At 47.6% G+C, this 21,250-nt stretch overlaps 1 protein-coding gene across 1 annotated transcript; it reads left to right on the top strand.

Moving 5' to 3' along the window:
- Positions 1-9,032: 9,032 nt before the first annotated feature.
- usp46 (ubiquitin specific peptidase 46) lies at positions 9,033-20,841 on the top strand. Its single transcript, XM_076039224.1, has 9 exons — positions 9,033-9,450; positions 12,486-12,566; positions 12,917-13,130; positions 14,676-14,923; positions 15,247-15,323; positions 15,424-15,507; positions 16,362-16,559; positions 17,774-17,852; positions 17,963-20,841. Exons 1-9 carry the CDS (start codon positions 9,415-9,417, stop codon positions 18,062-18,064), a joined length of 1,119 nt encoding a protein of 372 aa, XP_075895339.1. The 5' UTR covers positions 9,033-9,414; the 3' UTR covers positions 18,065-20,841.
- The last annotated feature ends 409 nt before the right edge of the window (positions 20,842-21,250 follow it).

The raw sequence follows: 21,250 nt of genomic DNA, 5'->3' as shown, positions 1-21,250 counted from the left end.
GTTACTGTTGCTTTGTGTTCATGTACGTTAATTTCCCCCGAGTCAATATGCCACGACGTCAACGCCGCCGCTGTGTGCACAATTGTCTGAAGAATGAGCAAGGCCGTGATGCTAGCGCAGCGCTCACACGGCCTCTTCACAGCTCCGATCGGGTCACAGTGACCCGTCATCAGCTCAACAGTAACAAGAGCCGGCGGCTGTGAATTAGGTATAAGGACGCTGCCGCTGCACACGTGCACCCATATTCAGGATTTTGGCCACAAAGAAAAGTCAACAGAGGGGTAGGGGGAGAGAGGGGGAGGGGGAGGGGGGGGCACTGTATGTCCACACAGCGGTGAGGGTGGGGATGGAGGGGTAGGGGGTCCTCCCAAATATTTATTCTGATGAGGCGCTCAGACGTCTGTCATCGCCGCTATCTCTCCCTCATTATCGTCGTCCCGTATCGATCACTTTAATTACCTCGTTATTCACTCGTTTAGCCGCACGTCTGTCATCCGCGGCCGGCCTGGAGGCGGCTCCCCTGTCAGCCCGCTGTCTCCCAGACTAAATAGAGTTTTGTGCCTTAGCTGACAGACAGGCTCAGTCCTGTCACTACCTCTGGCAGGGAGGGAGGGGGGGGGGGGGTAGAACGGGCCTCAATACAGGTGGATTAGGCACCTGCGAACACAACAACTGGCTGCTTTGCATTGGCTCGACTCAACCAGCTGAGAGAACGTGAGGGAGGCAGAGGTGTCCGCAGCCTGACCGGGGGGTCCTGAGTCACTCGACTCCTACTTTGAGTTTGCAGCATTTATGATGCCTCCCGATGTCTTTGTACAGTCATACCACTGGAACAGTCCTCTCCTGCAGACCAGCCTTCACGCAAACTCCCACGTGCAACTGCAGAATCCTGCTGGTTATGATTCAAATCACCTTGAAGGAGTTCAGCTTCCTTTGCATAAATGCGGCTGCCTGTGTGCGTGTGTCCGCGTGTGTGTCAGCGAGAGCGGGAGTGATTCACATGCAGACCGAGTCGCGCCTCCATCCGGCATCCCAAGGCTGCTCTCCTCTGAGGCAGCCGTCCCTCCTGCGAGGGCGTTTCAGCGGGGAGAGAAAGGACGACGGCAGCCGCCTCGCCGAGTCAGAGCGGAAGTGCGACGTCAGTCCACAGCAGAGGCAGAACCTCCCCTGTTTGTTTAGTGAGTTCAAAATGAACTGTCACGTGGAATTGTTTTCTGCACGCTGCTCCTGGTTCACATATTGGGCAACGTGGGCAACGTGCGTTTCCTGCTCCCGAAGTCTTGCTTGGGTTGTTTGCCATCGATCATGGAACGTGATTCAGGCATAGAAGTCGTTTTCACGACGGTATTTTTTGAGAGTGTGTCATGAATTGGGAGTATCTGGACAATTTCAAGGTTCCATTAAGCGTCCTTGGCAAATTTGGCAGCTAAAATCATTCATCTTTTTTAATGTCACTGTCCTATTCATTCACGATTTTGCCTGCCTAGCCTTCAGACTTCTACATTGATGTTCTTAACACAGGAAACAAGATGAACCTCTCTGAGCTGGACATGAAAACCAAACCAAGAGAGGAAAAATGAGACGGTGTAGATTGTTCTTTAAGGGTTGAGCTGTGGGCGACCGGACTTGTCTCGTGGTTACTCGAAGACTTTTCACCTTCAGTTCTAAAAACAAAAAAAAAAGGCTTAGAAAGTACAGTGCTTGGAGTTGAGGGAAAACCTTATGGGTGGTCTTGAGAGTTGGCCCGCCCTATTGACATGTGAGCTGTTTTGTTATGTTGATAGGGTGAAACTGACAAGGGACTCGTTTATGATATCATTGTCCCACCCTGCCGCCCAGTGTAACGCTCGCATCTCAGAGTTCAAGACCCAGGAGGCTGCCCAGGCATTAACCCCATGTTCACCCAGTGATGTAAAAAAAAATGTATTGTTTCAGCGAGAGGCGACACGGTGGCGCAGTGGTTAGCGCTGCCACCTCACAGCAAGAAGGTCGTGGGTTCGATTCCGGGCCTGGGGCCTTTCTGTGTGGAGTTTGCATGTTCTCCCCGTGTCTGCGTGGGTTCTCTCTGGGTTCTCCGGCTTCCTCCCTCACTCCAAAAACATGCATGTGAGGTCAATTGAACACTCTAAATTGTCCGTAGGTGTGCATGTGAGTGCGAATGGTTGTGTGTCTCTATGTGACCCTGCGATGAACTGGCGACTTGTCCAGGGTGTCACCCTACCTTCGCCCTAAGACAGCTGGGAGAGGCTCCAGCAGACCCCCGTGACCCTGAGCTCAGGAAGAAGCGGGTATAGAAGATGAATGAATGAATGATTGAATGTTTCAGCGAGAAAAAAAGCCTGGAAAACTCAGAGTGCACAAAATACGAAGCCACATGGGGAGTTTCGCTATCAATTCTGAGCTCGGCTGAGCTGCATGACCCTCAATGGGCAACACAATGTGCTGCGTGATGCGTACACTCTGCATCATTTCCTGAGTAAAAAAAAACTTTTTTTCGGGTGCAGTTTGTCAGGGATTGTATTGAAACCGTGGCTAAAGCACACGGAAGAATAAATCAGAGGCATTACAGTCCGTCACGCTAAGAAAAGTTTGTGTAGAGCGACAGAAGATAAGGTGACACCTTCCTTGATGTCTCTCGAGCTCAAGGAAGACATCATGTCAGACCATTAGTCTGTTAGTGGGGGGCTGAGCAGACGGGCAAGCTAAAGCGCTCTGGGGGCAACAGGAGGTGATACACACTCGAGTGTCCTCGAAGGGTACACGCTGTACTCCTGTGTGAAAATTGCCTTTTGGCTACCCAGCACAAAGCAGAGGGAGAGCAGACATGCGTCAAGCCAACCCCAGAAAGCGTCCTTCCTTCTTTCCTTCCTTCCTTCTATCCTTCCTTCTGTCGTCCCTCCCTTCCTTCATTCCTTCCTTATTTTCCTCCTTCATTCCTTCTTTTCTTCCTTCCTTCTTCTTTCTGTTCTTCCTTCCTTCCATCCTTACCCTCCCTTCTTTCTTCCTTCTTTCCTACCTTCCTTCCTTTTGTCCTCCCTCCCTTCTTTCATTCCTTGCTTCTTTTCCTCCTTCCTTCCTTCTTTCCTTCTTCCTTCCTCCCTTCCTTCCACTCCAGCCAATGGCAGAGGCTGAAAACTATGTTTAACTCCATTCAACAGGCCGAAAGCAGAATTTATTTTTTCTCACTAATAAATAGGGGTGAACTGATTTTTAATTGGTTTTATTCATGACGCTGCTGTGTTTCAGTGGCTGGGTCTGCAGGGCTGTGGGCGCAGATGTGTTTGAGTGCAGTCTCCTCTGCAGCAGACTCTGATGATATGATTCATGAAAGAAAGTCAAGGTAAAATGCTGCGGTTTGTTTCCCGAGGATTTTTTTTCTCTGCTCAGATGAATAGAAAAAAAACAAAGACGTGCACGTAACGTTTCAGTGCAGAGGTCAGCGCCTCACAGAGAATGAGGATTCCTGTGTGTGATGAATCCATTCAGAGAAGGCGTGAATCACTATTTCTGAAAAATCTTGTTTTTTTTTGTTTTTTTTTTTGTCCCTGAAGACGTCAGAGTACGAAAGGTGTGTGCAGCTGGCAGGCAGAAAAATTAAAGTGACAAAATGTGACTCAGAGCTAACAAAACTGTAGTGACTTACATGTATGAATCCATGTGAAGGAAACAGGAAACCTGACAACCTTGCTTATTACATTCAGTCCTGCATCAACCTTTCAAACCCTCGATTGGGAAAGATTTCTTGCGTAAATTCAGAATTTACTCGTGCACTAGCATAATGAAGGATGTGGACTGTGTGTGAGCTGCTGCATAAGCACAACATTTGATGTTGCCCTACCTTGATTCACCCTCACCGTCTCCATCTCTGCACTCCATGCAGACCTGACACTGAGGCCATAGCCAGAAACCTCCTGAAACTTCCTGAAAACTCCTGAAGCTGCTGCGTGGACTGTGTTGGAGGCTTCGGGGGCTTCATACCGCAGACCTCCAGCCTCCAGGATCAACCTGGCAGGCTGCATTAGGAGGGATTGTGAGACTAACAAAAGTGGGTCACCAGTACTTTTTTTTAACGTTTTTTTTCTCCCTCCATCTCAGCTCACTTGACATTGGGTTACACAAACAGATCTATTGTTATTGACTGCCGCGATTATGAGACGCAGCTGAGATGCAGACGAGGGAGAGGAATCCGCTGTAGAGCAGAGAGAAATATCAAGGTTTTACACAAGCCGTGTGTGACAGGTTTTTATTGCTTTTTTTTTTTTGCGTCTGTCACACATATGCATGACAAATGCATCCGTATCGCCGGATCAAATGCTGTGCCTCGCTTTCATGTGGGAGTCACCGATACTTTACCGTGTTTAATCCAGATAGAGAAGAGTTACTGCGACGCTCCGGCGAACCGCAATGCTATCCGCTAGGAAAACAAACCTGTAAATGTCACGGTCAGTATGCAGCGCATCAGTGAGGAGGGGGGAAAAGTTGCCAGAAAACTAGGCCAGCGCTCCTCCGTATTAGCCTGACCCCGTCACCCACCCACTGCCTCCCTCTCTCCCCCGTCGCAAAAACCTGAATAAACACATCTCCTGGTATTTTCCATTTGATCGCCTCGTGAGTCAGGCGCTCGACGATGCGCACTCATCTGGGCCAAACATATGTAAACACGCGTGCAGATTTGGAGATTGTTGAATATGCGCAAAACGGTCACTCGGCCGCCCATCGCGCCGAGCTCCGACAGATGCTGTTTCCGGCGCGTCTCAACCTTTGATTGGTTTGCAATCAGCTTCCTTTAAGAAAAAAAGAGGATGGAGGGAAAGAAGACGAGTTAGGCTGTGAGTGATGGAGGAAGCTGGAGAAGAACAACTGCAAACAAGCTGCTTGGACACATCCTGTAGGATAACATCCTCATCATCAGAGTTTTTTTTTGTTTGTTTTGTTTTTCGCACCACAGCTACACACATTTCAATCGTCACTAACCAGGATGAAAGGTGCCAGTCACACATAACACCATCTTCACAAGTGTATGCATGATTAAGATTCAAGATTCAAGGGCTTTTATTGTAATTGTGCAAGCTTTAACACAGAGATGGAAAAATAGAAATAAATCTACAATACAAATATAGCATACATAAATAAGTTTAAAAAACAGGAAATAGGATATAAAAAATATAAAACGCCTCTATATTTACAGAATTGAATGAAATAATTCACAGGTTACGGTTAGGGTATTTAAAAGGACAATATGATGAAAATATTAATTGAATCATCGATGTTTGTAATATTTATCAAATCATCTCAGCTCACCCAATACACCCAATAATTAAACACTTACCAGCAACCTCCTATTAGTTGATACTTCTACGTTTCTTCTGTTTCACATCATTGTAAACCAAAAGGTTTTGGGAACCAAAAGTTCCAAGAGTTGCTTGACGAGGCTGAGCGGAAAAACTCTGGGAGGTCTGCGGCTTCAGAGCGTCAGGAGCGAATCTGCAGCAGCTCAGCGACGCTGAGTTCCCTGAAATCAAGTTCATCTTGATGTGCTGCTTTGCATTCTCAGCCACCGGCCACTCAGGGCGCACGTTGCGCCTGTGTCAGCGTGGTGGTGATGCGGCAGCAGGCTTGTACCCAGCATGCCTTGCAGAGGTCCTGGGTGCCGCGTGTTCAAACCGTGTGGAGTCTGTGTAGAACAGCCTGTACCGGGGTGCCAGTAAACACGAGGCTGGCGTGTGCAGTCGGCCTCTCTCCCCGTCCTCCTGTGCTGTCCTCATTATTGACCCCACCCCCACCACCACCGCTTCCTTCTGATAAGACACACACTGCGTTTGTTAGAGCAGCGCACGTTGAGCAAGGGCAGAGACTCTGAGCAACTAATGAGCAAGTTAATCATGACTGATGATAAAGCCGGTGTAATGGAAGTGTGTAGGTGTATCAGCTCTGTTGACAACACACTCTGTTTGTAAGGGTTTTGTTAAACCCTTGAACGGAAAAATGTTTAAAGCAGTATAGTTTAGTCCACCGCCTTTAATCTTGTTTCGGTCCAGCTCTGCGCCCGGATCTCACCAGATGATAAGGCAGACAAAGGCTCGCTCATCTCTTAGCGTGGAACCTTCAGTCCAAACGACAGGCACGGAGACAGAGAGCAGAACCTGCCGTGCATCATTTGTATAAAAGCGGCCGCCAGCATCCCTTGGTTTTGATGTGCGTTGTGTTTGGAGCATTAATCAGTGGAAATATGTCAACCGGCACTTGGAACATATTCCATCTGTGATGGCGAAAACGAGGAGCATGGTTGCCAGTGAACTTTTAGGGGACTCTTGAATGATCTTAAACTCTTAAATCAGAGACTGTGCAAAATGTCCCAACCCAGATTGCTGATAGAAAAAAGTGACTCATAGGTTGCAGTAGACAAGCTTATTTTATTTTATCCTTCTCCCAGGAAGGGATGCATAATTCATGTGCACCTTTTTGGAGCAGGCTTGAAAATGACTGGAAGGTCATGAATAGCCAGACTCTCTGCAACTGCAAAACACAGCTCAGGGATCTATTTTTGATCACTCTGTGTGCGTGTTGTGTGTGCAGCGCACGTGCAATAAATTTCCCCATCTTCTCCTCTTTTCATCCCGGCCGATGAGAGCGCCCGAGGTTCCTCTGAGGCCGGCCCGGCGTCTGACAAAAACAAGTCGTGTTGTGGATACAAAAGTCCTGTCAGCTCCATCCAAAACGTGCCGAGGCGACCGGGCCAGATTAACAGGGAATAAACACAAGACTTTTCATTAAATAGCTCACGTCAACACACCAGCTGACCTCCACAGAACTCAAGGGAAAGACACTGAAGTCATCAGCTAACTATTGTTAATAGATGAGGATGGCTCATCAAAACCATTTTACGCGTTAACAGAGAGGTTTGGCCCTATAGTAAAAACATTTCTCTCCTCTGCTGGCTAAACTTGCAATCCTGCTTTTCTGCCCCCCTTCCCGCCCTCCCCAGAAAATCGAGAGGTATTATAACAGTTTGTCTTTTTACCTTTTTTGGTCTCAAATATTCTAAAGAGGTCATGCAAATACAATGAAACCCCAAATAAACCTTGTAGTGCATGGCTGTCCTGAGGGCAGGAACTCCTGCAGAGAGCTCAGCCTACCTCTTAGCCATGATCAGCAAATCGTTCTCCCTAAGCAAGTAACATTTGTTTATATGTAAAACATAAAAAGGGCAATGCAACTTTGAGCTCTAAAGAACAGCTTTGCAGGTTTGTTTTTGTTTGTTTCTCTCTAGGTCTAATTGGAGATCAGAAGTCCATTGATGTCTTTAGGGGTTATCTCAGTTCCTTTGTTTTGGTTTGTTTTTCAAGTGTTTCAGTCATGAGCAGCAGCAGCTTTGGTAAAACTTTGCATGAGAGGAAATGTTGGATCCAGGGATTCTGAATCTCAAAGCCTACCCAGAATTATGCATCTCGATCTACCTGTGCCTTAAATCAACTTTATTTCTTTATTCAGTTGATGTAACCGAGTTATCAGATGGAATGTTCTGAATCTGTTCCGTTGACTTCACATATTATTTTCGAAGAAAAAGTAACCATAGAAAACATTCAGACAGAGGAGGGCCCATTTTAGGGAGAAACCTGGAAGGCAATTGGACAAATGTTAAATCACATTCCAGGAAAACTTGTCAGTTGAAACACAAATGCCTCCAATAGGTGCAACGAGTGATATGAAATGCATGTCATTACTAGAGTTGCCAACTGTCCCTTGAATACAGAATTGTTCCGCATTTGACAATGAAATAGTGCGTCCCATTTTGAATCAATACAAACTATTATTTTTGATGCAAACTCAGGTTCATTTCCATAGAGCTGGCGTTCAAAACCGTAATCTATGTGGCAAAAGGCTTACTTTACTATCAACTGGCTGCTTAGCTTGCAAAGAACAGGCTATGAATCAGGATCGCTTGTTCTTTTATAGCTTTGTTTATTTAATTCCTTTGTAAAAAGGCATCCATCCTGCACTTTGATTGTTGTGTAAAATATGTTAAATTTAAAGATTTCAATCAAATTTAAACATTCAATTTGTTTTCAGTGTCTATGGTAACAAAGCTGTTCAAACTATGTGAACCATATACTTTCTTGAAACCCTATTAGTTTGATTTACCACTACTGGCGAGCCACTGGCCTGTGATGGTCATGGCCCCGACCACTGCGGGAGGCTTCCTTCATTCCTTCATTTTTCCGAATGAAAGTTGGCAACGCTAGTCACTACCTGGTGGTGAACGGTAATGGTTCAAGGTTCAAGGTTCACCAAGGTGCACCAAAACTTGCTATATAACTAAATAGGAATTAAGCAAAACGTATTTAAACCACTTGAAAAATGCTTCAGTGTTGTTTTGTGGTTCTTTTAATGTGAATGTTTTTTCCAATTCATTGTCTTTGGCAGCAGCTAGACTCAAAGTTGTGTCCTGTTTTCTTAGATTTCTGTAATTTTTAAAGGCAGCTCCTGCTATTATCACGACTCACTGGGAGCTGATTGGTTACGTAACATTACCATTGGCTAAACTCACACTGTAGGCTGTATGTTTTCAGACTAGATGTGTGCATTGTGTGCACTTTTAATCAGGACACAGTTGTATTTTAGAAGGTCAAACTTTTTTTTTTTTTTTTTAATGAGTCACGTCAAGCAATTTTCTGTACTAAGAACTAAAAACTACTAAATTGTTTGGTTACTACGCAAGCTGAATCATGGTTACAATTATTATTATTATTTTTTTTTTACAGTAGCAGGGGTGGGTGGTGGCAGTTCCCCGTTTCATCTCAAATGACACCCTCTGGTTGAACTCCAAGATCCGCAGCTGTGCAAAAAGCCTACAAAATCTCTTTAAATCCGTCACAAATACAAACTACAACTCCCACATGGACTCGGGCCACGTTTACTGTTGATTGGTCGCATCTCACCTAAACTTCCCCGTTACGCGATGTCAATTGGTCTCATTTTCTCTGTCACTCAAAAGGAGGAGCTGTGAACCAATCGTATCTGAGCTTCTAGCAATATGGGCGGGAGCGTCGCCTTGCCTCGCGCAGGAGCATCGTCCGAGCTTCCTGGTGGTCGCTGACAACCTGCTGCCCCGCAACTTCAGCTGTCCGTCCGCCGCTCACTCATGTACCTCGGCGGCGGCGTTTCCGGGACGTGTGGCAGGATGAAGCCGTGCTGCCGCTGAGCGCCGCAGCCCGACCCAGCTCCCCCGCGTCGTCGGCGGCGGCCGCATGGTGCTCCGCGTCGCCGCGGCCGCTTCTCTTGACGCTCGGGGCTGCAGTCTGGCCTCCAGCCGCGGCTGCGAACAATCAACTCGGCCGCTCGTTCTCGCTCGCCCTCCTCTGAAAATCATGTTTATTTCATGAAGATGGCGGTGAGGGGGACACTGTAAACTAAATGACTGTCAGAAACATCGCCTCCATCTGTAATATGGTGAGTACTCGGTCGCCGCTCGGCGCTGTGTTGCTATCGATCAGCCTGCAGCCGCCGCTGTGCAGCAGAGCTGCTGGTGGAGATGATGTCCGCGGCCGATCCCCTGCCCTGCCCTACCCGCTGCATCCGCACTCATTTCCCCGCGGATGGTGCTGAACTAGTTATGTGTGCTGGGCTCAAGTGCCCAGACTGGCTTGCAGGCTTCCCGAGGTGGCCTTGACGTTGTGTTGTTGTCGCAGGCAGCGCGGGATGACACAACGCTACACTGTGTCTCCTGTCAGCGGTGATTGACGTGCGAGCGCAGCCTGCTGTGGTTGCATAACGTGGTTTTCGACGCAGACAGGCTGGAGGCTGTTGTAGAGGGGCCTGCAGCGTCTGTGCCCTCTGGCCGCTGCTGCTGCAGCTGCAGTCATGACACCCAGTGACCGCAGTGCTCCCTGCTGCTGCTGCTGCTGCTGCAGAACAACGAGGTGCAAGTGATGAGAACCAGGCCCTCTGTAGAGCAAGCTCTCTGCTGCAGACTGGACATCTCGATGGTCCAGTCTGCAGCAGGGAAAGTTCAGAAGGGATCCCTCAGGGATTTGAGTGCATTGTGGGCCCTGCTGTGACCTCTGCAGGGGGGCCTTGATCCAGCCTCCCAGTCGCCCTTTGGATTAAATGCTTATTGGAGTTGCTGTTGCTGAAAAATCAGGTTTGTGTCTAACTTTCTAGTTGTGCCTGCACATCCACGGTGCAAGTGCCAACCATGTACGTTCCTGATTATTCAGCCGTTTCTAAATGACAAACTGAACATGACAAAGTGCAATAATTATATATCAGTGCAACAACGCTCCGTCACTTCAGTCTTAAAAACGTGTCACCTCATTCTCTGTCTGTAGCTGCAGGAAAATATGAACAAAAGAGCCCCAACAATTTTTCCCTGATATTGGTGCTCCTGTGGCAGAGCATTTTTCTAAAAAAAAAAAAATAAATGTAATAATAATAACCATTTGCACTGTATTTCTCTCTCTTTTTATTTAATTATTTTACACAGTTATATCAGGTATTGTGAATGTGTTACATGATGCAAACACTGTTCTATTGTGTATGCTTTGTGCGGAAGGCATTGTCTAAACCGACTGCTTGAATCTGCTGAACAGCCTTTCAGACAGAGCAGAGTTTCTGTCTGTATGCTGGGAAAATGTGTCATGGTTCACAGTTGATTGAAAGATAGTTCCTGTTGGGTTGCAATGAATCATTCTTCTTCTTTGTCTCTGAAGATTTTCAGGCTTGTGTTCTGTACTGTTCGTATGTTGGCCAAGGACACAGAGTTTGGAAGCTCACTTTGATAGATAGAAAGTCAGTAAAGGCGTTTTTCAACGGCTGTGCATCACACGTCCTTGTCAGGTTCCTTCCCAACAGTGCACAGGGGACCACCAGTACAGCCTTTATTCTTCTTACTTTTTAAATGGACCAATCAGCAGGTTTTCACTCTGCTACACACTTGAAAATTGGTCAAAGTCCACATCAATGCAAACAAAATAAGCACTAGTAACTGTCAGACTGCCTACAGGAGCACCAATATACATAATAGGCACAATTAACCCCAGAGCAACAAAATGTACTGTTTCTGTTTAAGTCCAACAATTCCACGTTTGGCCCGTGTGGGTCTTTTTGTCAGCGTGCCGTGCGCTGGCGAGCTACCGAGATGTCAGCGACCGCGGTTCTGGTTCTGCTGGCAGCAGTTTTGGCTTGGTCGGCCATCGGGCCTGCAGGGAGCCGCATGCCGTCGCACACCGTCTCCCGGCTGCACTTGGAGCGACACGCCTCCCGTCAGAACACCGTCTCTCGTCCCCAAAGTTACCAGCACTGATGAGCCACTTGCCCACTGAAATTAGGGGGTTGACGCTGTGTTTCTTGAACGCGGGTCGACTCTCAATCAATTGAAGTTGCAACAGAATCCAGGGATGTTAACAATGGAGAGCAACTTGAAAGCGAGTCAAGGTGCTTTGCTGTCCAGCGAGCTGCTTTCCTAGAGTTTGTATCACGTGCAGCAGCAGCAGAAGCAGCAGTCCAAACCGACTTGGGCAGGGGTCGGTTCCTATCGCCGCACAAAGGTTTTGCGCTAATGATACGCAGCCGCAAAAAAGGCTCAGAAATGCGGCACCCGATTGTGCTCTGGTAACCCTGCCGCATTGTGCGACCTAGATCGTCAGATATTGCCACATTGGTGCAAACGTCAATCGACCGGACGTTTAATTTCCAACGGAGTCTTTTTTTTTTTTATTATTGCTGTCAAATAACATGCGCATCCCCTCACGCCAAGAAAGAGACGGTGGCAGCCTCGGGTCCCCGTCACCTTCTTAAAGAGGCAGTAATGCTCCCCTGACTCCAGGTGACTTTGAGTTGTCTTCTGTTTGTCGGGCGAATGTTTCAAATGTAATCAAACTTGCAGCCGAACTTATCCTTCATTCTTTTGCTTACAATGATTCTCTTTTAACGGAGAACAGAGTGCATTTGTTGTGCAGTCGCTGGGCTGCGGCTGCACCGGAATTCACGGACCGAAGCTGGAAATGCGACGGCTGTTTTTCCGAACTTGCGAGAAACGCGCACGCGTCTCCGAAGGTCCCGCCCCTGCGCGCGGCGCCGCTGGCGTCGGCCCCGTTTAAAGCGCGATCCCTTTCCACTGCGACAGGAAGAGGAGGGGGATAATTGCCCTAAATTTAAGCTATAATAGCAGGTAAACTGATACGCTGACGTCTTTTGCTTAGAAGGGTAATCATATCAATTAAGACGTAATTGGTCGGTAATTTTGGTCCCACTGCCGACTCGGACCCCAAGAAACTGTCCCCCAACATTTTCCTGTCAATCATGCGTCATGGTGGAGAACAACAGTCCGTTTCACCCGCTTAATGAATTTGAGAAAACTTTGATTTATGACTCTTTGCGCACACTCACACTCACACTCACACACACACACACACACACACACACACACACACACACACACACACACACACACACTCCTCACCGCCTGGTTTCTGTTTGTCTTTCAGGGCACCAATGCCTCTGCTCTGGAGAAAGACATCGGCCCGGAGCAATTCCCCATCAATGAGCACTACTTTGGATTGGTCAATGTGAGTACCGCCGGATCCTGCCGCGCAGCGTCGGTGCCGCTGGCTGCCAAAACAACACCGGTGTCGTCTGTCAAAACACAGCGAGCCGTGACTCACGGCCCAGGCAGGACGCTCAGTCCTGCCGCAGCTCTGATGTTTTCCGAGCCTCCCGGCCAACATGTTGATGTTTTGCTTCCTTAATAGGGAATCGCGTAAACACAGTGGACGCAGCGGCGTCGGCCAAGGGGATGAAGACATTAAGAGTTGTGTCTTTTTTTTTTGCCCCCCCCCCGGCTACTTTAAGCAGACGGCTCTTCGACTTTTTTTTTGGTCCTCATCCTGTTTTGTTTTTTTTTTTTGTTCTCTCCCAGTTTGGAAACACATGTTACTGTAACTCGGTGCTCCAGGCCCTCTACTTCTGCCGGCCCTTCCGTGAGAACGTGCTGGCCTACAAAGCGCAGCAGAAGAAGAAGGAGAACCTGCTCACATGCCTGGCCGACCTCTTCCACTCCATCGCCACGCAGAAGAAGAAAGTGGGCGTCATCCCGCCCAAGAAGTTCATCTCGCGGCTGCGGAAGGAAAACGGTGACACACTCGTCTTCATGTTGTAGCTCTGGACGGAATCCTTTGGCTAGAAATGTTGTAGTTTGCAGTTTGAAAGCTTTGAAACACTTGCACCGAAAAGAACCAAAGTGATTGACGGAGACCCGTCACACGACATTATGGCAGCTGTGGCTCAGTTGGTAGAGCGGGCTGTGAATTGATGATCGAAGGGTTGGCGGTTCGAATCCTGGCTCCAAGGTGCTGGAAAACGCTATATAAGCGCCGTCCATTTACCATTATTGGATAACTCTGACCAATAAGATTTGAAGTAGTAGCAGGAGGTTCATTTTGCTGTGCAATGTGATTATCTGCCATTTAAAGGGATAAAATCACCCAGAATGCAGCACAAAATTTGACAGTGAAATTCTTGCCTGCATAATCCTTTTCTGAATGTTGCACTCATGTCAACAGTAGGGGTGGGGGAAAAAAATAGATTCTTATATTAATTCCGATTATGACATTGCCAATTATGAATCGATTCACAAATTTAAAAAATGTGTTTTTCTCATGTGCAACTGCACTGCAGCGTCGTACCGGTCCGTTTAAGGTGATGCACACTAGACACACGAGCACGCAGATCCAAACCAACTCATGAGACGAGGCACCGACACGCACACAGCACTAAAGAAAACGAATTTGAGTGGTTGCTTCGGGATTTAAAGCCAGCGTGTGGCAGCATTTTGGGTTTTAGGAGGTTGAGGGGGAAAAAAAAACTCGACAAAAGTCACACTGTTTATAAGTTGAACCAGACAGCCATCTCCAACACCAGAACAAAGCTGCCAATACAGTCGCAAAGGGCGAGGCCAATTATGAAGTTTATTGGGACATTCTGCCCCTAGTCAACAGGCTGTAAACCAACTAACTAGATCTACAGATAGGTCATGAGATACATTTTGCTATAATATATTCACCTCGGGGCTGCTTTTCCACTCGGGACCTCTCCAGATGGGGGCCGACAAACCTCGTGGCCACGTTTTCTATAATTTGGTCCCAAATACTTGAGTGGAGGTACAGGTGCGTGTCGGTGGACGGGGTCACCGGGCGACCGACAGAGAGGCCGACTGTTCTCCGCCGTCCGCAGTAACGAGGCTCTTTATGTCAGAGAACAATGGCGCCTCTGTTGGGGAGCGGGCTTCGCTCAGCTGCTTCCTCTCCTCGCATTCTCCGTCCCCTGGAACACTCGCGGTGCCCTCGTCTCGCTTTTCAGGGTCCACACACACACACACACACACACTCACTCTCTCCACGTACTGTCTCTGTGTGTGAATGTTTATGGATGATGGTATGTTGCTCTCGCTGGGTGCATAGTTTCAGGAGTGAAAGAATGAAAGTGACTGATACTGAAAATGATCTAAAAAAAAAAAAAAAAAAGGCCCAAATTCGACTGGAACTAGGAGTTTGCTTGATGTGGTGCAGTCATATTATCAAAAGCTAAAAAGATTTAAAAAAAATTGTAATGGCTTTTTTCAGACATACAGACGTCATTGACTCATGACCTAATCACCAAATCTGCAATTCGCCCTGCAGACCTGTTCGACAACTACATGCAACAGGACGCGCACGAATTCCTCAACTACCTGCTGAACACGGTGGCCGACATCCTGCAGGAGGAGAAGAAGCAGGAGAAGCAGAACGGGCGTCTCAAGAACAACGGCACCGCCGTGGCGGCCGCTGCCGCAGAGGCCGAGGCGGAGAACAAGGCAGAGCCCACGTGGGTCCACGACATCTTCCAGGGCACGCTGACCAACGAGACGCGCTGCCTCAACTGTGAAACGGTGCTTTTCTCTTCTTCTTTTTTTGTCTTTCTCTTTCTTTGACTCCGGCGTCCCCCTGACACCCCGGCGCTGCTGCTGAGTATGCATGAAAGAGAAGCGGGGAGCGGAGGATTAGCCTCACGCGGAGGTGCTGAGAGGTGAAGCAGGGAGGCGTTTGGGTGCACGGCCGCTTGTCCTCGCCGATCGGGGGGGCCGCGATTGGCCCTGAATGGCAGCGAGGGTCACAAAGGCTGCACAGATTTGTGCGTATGTATGTGCGTGCGTGCGTGCGTGCATGTGTGGCGTTACCTCATGTCTCCTCTTCCTCTGCGTCTCTCTGACAGGTGAGCAGCAAAGACGAGGATTTTCTGGATCTCTCCGTGGACGTGGAGCAGAACACGTCCATCACACACTGCCTCAGGTTATCACCGTGTTACTGTTACTCTACTGTTTATTTTTAAGTCGATGCGGGCCAGATGGAGTAACCTCTGTCGCCCCGCGTGGCGTCCTTTCCTCCGCAGGGACTTCAGCAACACAGAGACTCTGTGCAGCGAATACAAATACTACTGTGAGACGTGCTGCAGCAAGCAGGAGGCGCAGAAGCGGTAAGACCACCCTCAGTCGGGGTCTCACACGCCCAGGCCCACACAGCCGACCGCTCACAGCGCCCCCTATGCTTATATTGTTTTTAATTATTATTTGTAGGGCTGTCAAATGATTAATTTTTGCAATGGCGATTAATCGCAGTTAACAATGATTAATTGTTAACTGCGTTTGAATTGCATGTGTAAAATTCTGTTATTTTGCATTTAAAGGCAGTTTTAACCCCATAATGTGAAGTATTTATTACCAGAAATCGGCCAGAGGGGCCGACTAGGGGTTAGTAAAAGGGGCAAAGATGCTAACGCCGGGTTCACACCGGAAGCCTAAGTGCCCACGAAAGTCGCTTGCAGGGCTTCTGCTCTGCCGTTGTTTACTCCCATTCAGAGCTATTTTTTTCATCAAGATCAATTTCACATCGTCCATCCTGACTTGACAACAACTCTTCTCTGCCCCTCTCTCGCTCTTTACCTGTTTGTTTGTTTGTGTTCAGACACCCAAAACCCCACCCCCGCCCCGTAGCCAGCCCACTCTGTTGCTCTCTTTTGTGCGTGTTTGTTCGTTTTCATCTCTCTGGCACTCTGTTTTGATGCTGACAAATATAACGGACACAAATATGATCGCATTTGTCAATCGCAGTATTTTATTTTGAAAATTTACCAGATTTTCTTGTGTTTCTTTGAGTGACTTCCTGTCCAGCTTGACGCAGATCGCTCGCTTTCGCTTCCAGTGTGAACCCGGCCTTACGTTTGAAATGCGATTGGAAAAAATGAACGCGTTATGGATTGTATTTAATTAATGACGATTAATATGTTCACGCCGACAGCCCTAATTGTTTGATTGATTTTCTCCTCGGCAGGATGCGCGTCAAGAAGCTGCCCATGATCCTGGCGCTGCACCTGAAGAGGTTCAAGTACATGGAGCAGCTGCACCGCTACACCAAGCTCTCCTACCGGGTGGTGTTCCCGCTGGAACTACGGCTCTTCAACACGTCCGGGGACGCCGTCAACCTGGACCGCATGTACGACCTGGTGGCCGTGGTGGTGCACTGCGGCAGGTACGACACTCCAACAGCCGTGGTGTCGGCTTTAAAGCTTGACTCAGATGTGCTTCCTGACCCGAAGTAAAACCCACCGTCCAGCAAGGTTTATTAGGTCTTCAGCTCTGTGGTTGCATTTGGTTTGCTTTATTTCAGACATGCACTTTGCATGCACACACACACACACACACACACACACACACACACTGCTTGTTTGTAATCTGCTACAAGCAGCAGACTGCTATTCAAATATTTTTCAGCCTAGTTTCCGAGATCTTGCTGACATCAGTTGAAAAGCTTCTGTGAAACTGGCAGTAATTGAAAATATATATAAATATATATCTACACACACACACACACACACACACACGCACACACATTGCTTGCTGTTTTTCTGCCAGCTTAAAACCGCCTTTCACTTTGTGTTTGTGTCGCATGTAAAAACTCTTGAATGCTTAACAAAAGCAGCTCCTATCGCAGAGCTGACGCCTGCAGCTAAAGACAGAATGAGGTCCTCAGCGCCGAGGTGACAGAGTTGTTGTTTTTTTGTTGCGCTTATGTGTAATTGCACCTTGTCATGTTCAGCCGTGGACCCTGGTTTGGTATTTCAAGGCCCCTTATTACATCTATTTTTAAACTGTTTTTCATTCAGCGCTCCGCTGGATGAGTGGCACACAGTACTTTTATTAAGGACAGACTCTCCAGCCAACAGCATGTTTAGCCCGCTGTTTGCAGCCTCCTGCAAAAAATCTTAGCCTGCTGTGAACATCCGTGATCGGTTGGACCTTCAGTGTGGACATGAGCTGGGTGGTCTCAGAGGGCGGAGTCAGGGCCTTTTGGGGGTGAGGGTGGGTGTGGTCCCCAGCCAGTGAAATATTGCTGCCCTTTGTGACATCACAAAGGTTAATATGCAGAGCTTGGGTTTTTAGCTCAAGAATTGCTCCTTTTCTCTTTCTTGTATATATTTTAAACTGACAGTTTAAAGAAATAATTCCACCACTGTTTGATATTTGCTGACACTTTCTTGCTAAAACTTCAGTCAGTTTATTTTCATGTCTTGCCCGTCCCCCCAGAACTCATCAACTCCAGCTGGAATCAACCTGGACTCGGGCCTCTTCAAAATAATTGTTTGGCTTTAAATGCTGGGTTCTGTTATCGCAGACGGGCTCACTCATCGTTTTGCCAAAGCGCCTGGCCGGGGCTGCACTCACTGTTTGTCTCCGTGTTCTCAGCGGCCCAAACCGAGGACATTACATCACCATCGTGAAGAGCCACGGCTTCTGGCTGCTGTTTGACGATGACATCGTGGAGGTGCGTCACTCTCACTGTATCTCGCTGTCGGTGTGTGTGTGGGTCCGCCCTGCGCTCCTTCAACCCAGCCTGTCTGTCTGTGTGTGTCTTGGTGTGTGTGTGTGGTGCAGAAAATCGACGCCCAGGCCATCGAGGAGTTTTACGGCCTTACCTCAGACATCTCCAAGAACTCCGAGTCGGGATACATCCTCTTCTACCAGTCCAGGGACTGACCAGAGCCCATGGCAGGAGAAGACTGAACGGGATTCTTGTTGTTGCTTTGTTTTTTGTTTTTTTGAATAATCTGATCCCTGTCGTCTTCATCTTATGCTGCTCCTGTTTGTACGTGCCAATCCTTCCGTCTCCCCCGTCTTGCCTCTGTAGGTCCGTCCGTCTTTCTTTCTGTTTTTTGTTGTCGTTTGTCACCTGCGTCTGGACCGCACTTTAATGCCAAAACTCCAAATAGCCTGATAGAGACTAAACGAACCCCCACTCCCCCACCCGAACTCACTAAGCTGCACCTATAGCAGTATCTTGCAGAGTCCAATCTTTTCCACTGACTCTGGTGCTCTTGCGGTTGTTGTTTTTTGGTAATTTAGAACATCTTTAGTTTTCGCATTTATTTGTATATGGGATGTGGGTCTGCATCGCGACGTGCAGATATTCTCCGTCAGGTTGGTTGGGTGGATGAACAGGAAGTGAGGTGATGCCAGCGCGCCGTATCGCGCAGACTTTGTGCACCTGCAGCAGAAATCACCAACTGAAAAACGACCCACAGTCTCGATATGCCATTCTTCTCCTCCAGCTGCTGTGCAACTGCATGTCAGTCAGACTGAGACACTACACAGGAGTGGAAATCCCAGTGCAGGACCTCCCTCCAAATATCCCTGATTCTAGTCTGAATTTCCCTATCCTGATGAGGTGGGAACAAGCTATTTATTGACCCCCAGACATTTATCCTTCATCCTGCTGCTTCTCCTCTTCTTCTCTCAAGTCTCTTGCAGACGGCCAAGGTGCGTCTAATGCACTACCGGACATGGCATAAATGGCTCTCATGACCTCTTGTCAATTCACACGGACCAGTAAACTTAGAGAGGGTGCAGCGGAGAGGCCGGAACGATCCGTCTCTGGCAGCATGAGCGGTCCAAACGGTGCAATAAGAAGTAGGGGGAGAAAAGATCTGTTGTGGCGTTTCCCACGATGGTGAAGTGTATGTAACTGTCCGTAGGCGTGTTTTAGTTTGTTTGTTTAGTTTTGTTTTTAGCAGCTGCTCCCTTAGTTTAAAAAAAAAAAAAAAATCCCCAGCGCTCTTGAGTTTGCGCCTCCTGCCCCGTGCAGACTGCACACCACCCGCCCAGAGGTTCCGCTTTGAGCTTTTAATCGTCCAACTTTGTGTAAATTTGCATGATGTTAACCTTCATTTTTTCCAATACGATGGATTATATTTCCAGTACTGGCGGCGTAGCGGCCTCCTTGCCGTTTTTGTCTCTAGATTAAAAAAACTTGTGTAATTTGTGTGTCCGATGTAGCGCCGTTACGGTCCTCTAGTGGTGGAGTTGTTGAATTGTGGTTCCCCTTGCCCCCCCACACCCCACCGCCTTCAGACTCCCAGACTTCTTGTACGTTAGATGTTTGTTTTTTTCTGCCTCTGTAGGAGGAGGCGTGTCAGAGTCATCTCGTTGTAAATACATGGAAGGAAAAAAAAAGGTAGCGGTGGGTGGGCATGTCGGCTCAGGAGAGGCCGCATCCGCAGTGAAAACGGTCCGAAACGGTCAAGTAACACGTGCCAAAACTGGAGTCGACGCCGACATTGCAAAAGTCTTTTAACAGAACATTATTTTCTTTGAGAAAACGACAAAAAACAACTTGTACATATATGATATAGAAAAAAAAAACACTTCTGGAAATAGGAAAAATATTTTTTTAAAAGGGACGATCTTCAACTGTAAAGACGCTTGTTTAAGGCAAAGATTTTAGAATTAAAATGAAATTTAGACACTAATAAATTTACAATCACTGCGTTTTTTTTGTTTTGTTTGTTTTTTACACATAAGTGGACGTCTTGTCATCGTAGAGCTGTTGCCAGGGAGAAGTGAACCCGCCAAGGAATTACGAACTGGAGTGCCAGTCAGCGACTTCTCGGTCTCATGGAGAGAGATTTTTTGTTGTTGTATTTTTAAGGGAGAGTTCGCGCAATAATAGATATTTCACCCAATTACGACTCCCAATGTTGTGGATTTAGACTCTGGGAACCATTTCTAATCCGAGTAACCCTGCTGGAGTGTCAGTGATGGAAAAGAAATACAACCGAAGACGGTTGTGCCGTGTTTAAACCAAAGCGTCCACTGGTGGCGCTCACAGGAACAAAGCCTCATGTTTGGAGGCTGCACTTGAGATTTACCTAACAACGTTTTTACCGGGCAAACTGGACTTGTACTACTGCTGCGGTGTCTTCCACCACAGCAGCAGTGCAGTGGAGTCTTTTGTTTTTCTTGTACCGTTATTGTTTTGGTTTTTATGTTACAGCATTGTTACATGGAGTTCTTTATTTCTCTGTAGAACTCCTGAACAGTTACATGGATTAGAAAGGGTCACCCGCGTGCGTGCGTGCGTGCGTGTGTGCGTGTGTGCGTGCGTGCGTGCGTGCGTGCGTGCGTGCGTGCGTGCGCGCGTGCGTGCGCGTGTGCGCGTGTGCGTGTGTGTGTGTGTGTGTGTGTGTGTGTGTGTGTGTGCGGTAATTGGGTTGAAATGTGGGGTTTTGGCGTTCTGTCCCTTTATCGCACCGTGCTTCCATTGACACTTATGCATTGCCCTCGCCGCAAGGCTCAGATGTTGCACTTGGTCTTACTGTAACCCGTCAGGAAGGACATGGCCGGCCTGCCAGTGCGACGGGCGGAAGTGACGTCTGATTATTTGGCTGTAAACTGAAAGTGCACTTTATTTGTGATGAGTGATGAGCATTTCTTTTTCTTTTTTTTTCTTCTGTTCAATAAAATGACTATCAAATAAACTTTGAGTGTGTTGGGTTTTTTTTATTTGTTGGCTTAGGCTGGCATATCTTTCCATAGATTTTTTATTTTTTATTTTTTTAACGAATTACACCTTAATTTGTTCCTTTCAGATGATTTAGTGCTAAACTAGCTTGTCATTATTTTTCCACACACGGCTTAATCGGCGGTGCTGTGCATGATTTACGGGCTAAAAAGAAACCAGCTGGCTCATGAATCGTGTTCACAGTCAAGGAATGTGAATTAATCAAACTCTCATGTCCAGAATTCTTTGTCAAGCTTCAGCGTTCAACTCCAACAATGTTTTAAGTAAATACTTGGAGCAGAGTGTTTACCAGCACCGAAAATATCTTGTTTACACCTTTAAACGACTCCTGTTGAATCGTTTAAATGACTCATGTCATTGCTTAA

The sequence above is a fragment of the Nelusetta ayraudi genome, unplaced genomic scaffold (assembly GCF_046127955.1).
Source record: "Nelusetta ayraudi isolate G7.1 ecotype Tasmania unplaced genomic scaffold, CSIRO-AGI_Nayr_v1 ptg000059l, whole genome shotgun sequence".
In the NCBI taxonomy this organism is placed as follows: domain Eukaryota; kingdom Metazoa; phylum Chordata; class Actinopteri; order Tetraodontiformes; family Monacanthidae; genus Nelusetta; species Nelusetta ayraudi.
This window is presented reverse-complemented; position numbering and strand designations above follow the sequence as displayed.